Source organism: Chelonoidis abingdonii, chromosome 11 (assembly GCF_003597395.2).
Source record: "Chelonoidis abingdonii isolate Lonesome George chromosome 11, CheloAbing_2.0, whole genome shotgun sequence".
NCBI classification, from domain to species: domain Eukaryota; kingdom Metazoa; phylum Chordata; order Testudines; family Testudinidae; genus Chelonoidis; species Chelonoidis abingdonii.
Window position 1 is genome coordinate 1754130 of NC_133779.1, and position 5871 is coordinate 1760000.

General features: G+C 61.5%; 1 protein-coding gene across 1 annotated transcript in view; it reads left to right on the top strand.

The window, feature by feature from the left end:
- AXL (AXL receptor tyrosine kinase) overlaps positions 1-5475 on the top strand; it is a 34439-nt gene extending 28964 nt beyond the window's left edge. Inside the window, exons 14-15 of the mRNA XM_075070718.1 lie at positions 450-556; positions 4954-5475. Coding sequence (XP_074926819.1) covers positions 450-556; positions 4954-5311 — 465 coding nt within the window. The 3' untranslated portion in view covers positions 5312-5475. The remainder of the gene's footprint in view (positions 1-449; positions 557-4953) is intronic.
- The last annotated feature ends 396 nt before the right edge of the window (positions 5476-5871 follow it).

The window sequence follows — 5871 nt, forward strand, 5'->3', positions numbered from 1 at the left end:
CCCTCGCCCGGGTGGTCTGCACCTCACGGCGCGAACGTCCCGCCACACGTCAAACCCGGCTAGTCAACCTCAGGAAATGCTCGGGAGGCTTTTTTCTGGGAGTGTCTGCGGAGGTGGGGGTCCCGCGTGAGTCGCGCACTGAGAGACCGTAGCGACTCTATCGGCGTATGCCGACAACGCGCAGAGTGGCGGTAGCTCGAGGCCGCCATTAAGTGTGCCGTTTGGTGACCTCTTCTCAGCACAAGTTCCGTACCAGTGAAACAAGATCGAGCGTCGGATTCCGAATTAGACGGCCGCACCTGTGCGCTGGCAAGCTAGGCTAAGTCACGATAGAGGGCTCGATGTTTCTCTATAAAGATTTAGCTTTACACAGTACTTAGGGTATTCCAGCCGTTCTGCCCCCCGCCTCGGCGATACTCTGTAACATCTAATGGTGACCGCCTAATCAGCCCGTATCGGACGTCATGCGGGAAGAGAGCGCTCGAGCGCCAGAGTGGGCCGGCGCAACGAGGGGTCTGGGAGCGTCACGTCATGGGAGCCGAGGCGGAGAGGGCAAGTGAGACGACGTTATGGGCAAGGGGTTGAGATAGCCGAGGTGGAAGAGAGGCGTTAGTGGCTGTGCCAGGAGGGGTCCGATAAGCCATGCTGGGAGGGGTCATGGCGGCGCAGGAGGAGCAGATGGAACGACAGAGGGGCTAGTAAGGCGGGGCTGGAGAGAGTCATAGACAAGGCAGAAGAAGGGTGGGATAGACTTGGCGCGAGAGATAGGGGTGGTAGTGCAACCGGAGGAGTCATGCGGTGAGCCAGGCAGGAGGGGTTTATAGAGCGGCGCCGGAGGGGATTGCTAGCACCATCGCTCAAGGAGAGGGTCATTTGCTAATGCAGGGAGGTGGTTTAAGCTAGTCACCAGGCCAGGAGAGATTCGGGCTAGACAGTGAGGGGACAGCTCAATAGCAGGAAGGAAGTGGTGTCGCGTAAGCTAGCACAAGGAGTGCGCCAGTAAGCATGCGCAGAGATAGAAAGGCGGTGAGAGCAGCATGGAGGGCGCAAGTAGAGGGAACCGCCAGTCAGTGACGCGGCGTGTAGCCTGGTCTACGGAACTTAGAGTGGTCGTTAGAGCCGCCAGGTAGATGGTCCGCTAGCGAGCAGGAGGGGCCCTGATCGTTCTGGTCAGGAGTGGATAGTAGCTTTGGCATGGGAGGGCATGTCGATAGCCGTGCAATGGAGGGGCTCACGTACGTTCGGGATTCGTGAGCGGAGCTCCGAAGGCACAAGTGGGATAGTGGCACGTTGGCGGCAGCGGGGTGTCAAAGGGTAGCCGAAGGTCAAGAGAGGCTTGTTCCTGGTGCCGCAGTACAAGAGGTACTGGTATGCTCCCTTACTACAGAAGGAGGCGACCGTAGACGGACTAGGAGGGCCGCTGTTGCCTCGATAGCAGTGAGGGGGCTCCGTATGAAGGCAGGATGGCCCGGCTGAGTACTGGCAGATAGGAGCTTGAAAGTGCTCATGATTTCGGAGGGGTCCCGGATGCTTGAAATCAGGGTGAAGTGTGCGAGTAGCCGCGCAGTACTAGAAGGGACCGAGATAGAAATACGGCGGAAGGGTCGTTGTAGCCAGTCTAAGGTAGGGCCTAAGCCCGATCGCAGCAGGTAGGGACCGTAGAGACTCCGGCAGCGAGGAGGTTCAGATGCTGAATAGGAAAGGGCAAGGTTCCGGTCTAGTGATATGGTAGGCCTAGGAGGCCTATGTGAGGATTAGCGTATTGATCTATGCCTGACGCTAGGGATGGGGGCCCCGTTAGCCGTCATCAGGAGGGCCCGTAGCCAGCAGGGAGGGGTCCGTAGCCGCACAGGGCGGGGTCGTCAGCGGCAGGGATGTGGCCCGTGGCGCAGGAGGGTCGGTAGCCATGAAAGGAGGGCCCGATAGCTGGCAGGAGAGGTACGGGTTAGCTCAGTAGGAGGGGCCCGTAGCTGGCAGGAGGGCCCCCGTTGCCGGGCAGAGGGCCAGCTAGGGCGTGCAGGGAGTGGCCCGTAGCCGTGCAGGAGGGGTCGGTAGCGGCGGCAGGAAAGAGGTCGGTAGCTGCACGAGAGCGGCCCGTAGCCGCAAGGAAGGTGCCGTTAGCCGGCAGGAGGGGCCGGGTAGCCGGCCGAAAGAGGGTCGTAGCCGGGCAGAGGGGCCCGTGCCGGCAGGAGGGGCCGGAGCCGCAGAAGGGTCGGTAGCCGGACTTTAGGAGGTGGCCCGTAGCCGCAGGGAGGACCCGTAGACTCAATGCGCGCCTGGCATTTGCCCAACGGTAATTCGCGTGGGGGACCAAAGTCGCTCTTAGGTGGTACACGCGGTGCCAGGCTCTCAATCTCTCTCACAACCAACAGGTACGGGAGGGCCGGGTGAGTGTATCGCAAGCTCCCTCACTTGTTTCTTTGCTAAGCTATCATTGAGAATCTTCGACGCTTGGTTAATAAAGTGTGTTAAATATGGTGACTGCTTCTTGGCGGGAGAAATCTTTGGTCTCGGTTCATTTAACTGCATTCTTCAATATTCATGTTATAGCTAGGTCTTGATGATGATTGTTATGACCCTGTCAGAAATTTGAGAAAAGAGGTCAATGTGGATTCCTAAATCGCCTGCAGCCGACCAACTCTTAGATCTTCTAGTGCATCCAAATCTGAGAGGGATGCATGCTGGCAGTCTTTCAGAATCTTACCAGAGTACATCAGATGCGGAACATACAGAACCCCCCCAACATTCAAAAACGAAAATCATTCTCCTGCGGGCTTGCCTCGACTCGATATACACATGAACTGTCACTCCTCGCATCTTGCGCCATCGTTATCGGCAGCACTACTACGTCACCAGCGTGGATGCTGTCCTGGAATGTGGTTAAGCAGCCGAAGAGACTTACTTTCCACATCGGGTAACGATTGCATGCAAATACCCACTGCTGCATCGACGGGTTCATTTTCAGCGCATAATATAACAACCCCGAAAGCAGATTGTCTCTGTAATAATTGTAACCGGACTTTTTTGTCCGATGATTTACTGAGAGTGAGGATGAGTGGATGAGATTAAAGTATACAGTATTTTTTGAATGCATTTTTGTACTAATTTAGCATGTAATTAACTTTTATGAAAGATACGCTAATATTTGTATTTAGAATTGAAAATTTATTTTGTTTTTTTGTAGTGAACATATGTAATAAAATGATATTGATATAGAAAAATCCAAAGTGTAAAAATGTATTCTATTATGTTTAACACATGATTAGGTAGTAATTTTTTTATATCGCTGAAGGCCTGTATATAAATATAAAAATAACCATTGTGGTAATGGACATCATCAATATGTGGTTGAGCATATGTTTCATTGATTCAAAGCTACTGAGTTGCTCTCCTCTTGCACTGTAAATATTCAATTCATCTTAAGAAGTTAATAATTGTTATTGATTATGTGAGTATCCCCCGGGACCTGCCGGCACACCACAGGGTCCCCCCCTCCAGACCCCCGGGACCTGCTGGCACGCCGCAGGGACCCCCCTCCAGACCCCCGGGACCTGCCGGCACGCCGCGGGGACCCCCTGCACCATGAGACCCCCGGGAGCTGCCAGCACGCCGCAGGGACCCTACCCATCCCCAGATTCCCAGGCCCTGCCGGCATGCAGCTGTGACCCCCCTGCAGCCCCCAGACCCCCGGGACCTGCCAGCACGTCGCAGGGACCCCCATCCAGACTCCCAGGCCCTGCCGGCACACCACAGGGACCCCCAGACTCCCAGGCCCTGCAGGCACACCACAGGGACCCCCCTCCAGACCCCCAGGACCTGCCGGCACGCTGCGGGGACCCCCCTCCAGACCCCCGGGACCTGCCGGCACACCACAGGGACCCCCCTCCAGACTCCCGGGACCTGCCGGCACGCCGCAGGGACCCCCCTCCAGACCCCCGGGACCTGCCGGCACGCCACAGGGACCCCCAGACCCCCGGGATGTGCCGGCACACCGCAGGGACCCCCCCCAGACCCCCGGGACCTGCCGGCACGCCACAGCGACGCCCCCCAGACCCCCGGGACCTGCCAGCATGCTGCGGGGGACCCCCCCCAACCCCCAGACCCTGGGACCTGCCAGCACGCCGCGGGGACTCCCCCTAGACCCCTGGGACCTGCCGGCATGCTGCAGGAACCCCCCGCACCGCAAGACCCCCGGGACCTGCCAGCATGCCGTGGGGACTCCACCCACCCCCAGACCCCTGGGACCTGCTGGCACACCACGGGGACCCCCCCCCACCCTCAGACCCCTGGGACCTGCCAGCACGCTGCAGGGACACCCCCCCCAGACCCCCGGGACCTGCCGGCACGCCGCAGGGACCCCCCCCACCCCGAGACCCCTGGGACCTGCTGGCATGCCGCAGGGACACCCCCCAGACCCCTGGGACCTGCTGGCACGCCGTGGGGACCCCTCCAGACCCTTGGGACCTGCCAGAATGCCGCAGGGAACCCCCCCAGACCTCTGGAACCTGCGGTATGCCACGGGGACCCTCCAGAATCCCCCAGGACCTGCCAGCAGACCACAGGGACCCCGCCAGATCTCCAGGACCTGCCGGCATGCTGCGGGGACCCCCGCCAGGGCCCTCCCAGACCCCCAGGACCTCCCAGCATGCCATGGGGACCCCCACAAGGTCCTGCCCCCAGCATGCCATGCCCACCCTCGGGCATTCCCAGCATGCTGCATCTCAGCCCCAGCCGGGGGACCGCAGTATGCCCCCCCCGTGCCCCACCCCAGAGGGGTCTGCAGCTCTGTGCCAGGTGAGGGAACCCCGTATAACCAGCCCCCCATGCCCCGCGACTGCGGCTCTACGCCGGGCAAGGGGACCACGTATATCCAGCCCTGCCCCAGAGGGGCCACATCCCTGTAGCCAATGGGGCAGAGGTGGCCCCCCCGTTGATCGCTGCCCCTCTCCCCAGGTACCAGCTGATGACCAGCTGCTGGGCCCTGCACCCCAAGGAGCGCCCCAGCTTCCAGGAGCTGCACGGGGCGCTGGAGAAGACGCTGCGGAGTCTCCCGGCTGCCCAGGGCCCCGACGAGATCCTCTACGTCAACATGGAGGACGGGGGGGCGGAGCAGGGCGCTGTGGGGGGGCCGGGCCCCGAGCTGCCGGCCAAGGGGCAGCTGCTCCCAAAGGGGGCCGTGGCGGCCCAGGTGCACCGGGCCGAGGGGGCGGGACGCTACGTCCTGTGCCCTGCCCCCCCCGAGAGCAGCCGGCGGCCGGGTGACCCCCCCACCTCCCCCACACCCTGCACCGCCTCCGAGGAGGGGGCCTGAGGAGGGGCTGATCCCCAGGGGGCCCCGATCCCCGTCTCACTGGCAGGGCTGGGCAGCCTGCTGGGATGGCCCGGAGACCCTCCCTCTACCAGCTGCTCCCATCTCCTGTCTGACCCCCCCACTGACTCTGGGCCCCTGTCCCCCATCTCCTCTCTGACCCCCCAAATCCTGGACCCCCCCATTTGCTGTCTGCCCCCAAAATCCTGGGCCCCGCCCCCCTTTTCCTGCCTGATCCCCCCGATCCAGGGCCCCTGCTCCCCATTTCCTGTCTGACGCCCTCGATCCTAGTCACCTGCCTCCATCTCCTGTCTGATCCCCCCGATCCTGGGCCCCACCCACCATTTCCTGTCTGACCCCCCCCACTGACCCTGGGCCCCTGCCCCCCATCTCCTGTCTGACCCCCCTGATCCTGGGCCCCATCCACCATTTCCTGTCTGGCCCCTCCAAAGACCCTGGGCCCCTGGCCCCCATCTCCTGTCTGACCCGCCCCTATCCTGGGCCCCTGCCCCGCCACCCAAATCCAATCCCCAACAACTCCTCCCCCCACATTGCCTGTCCCC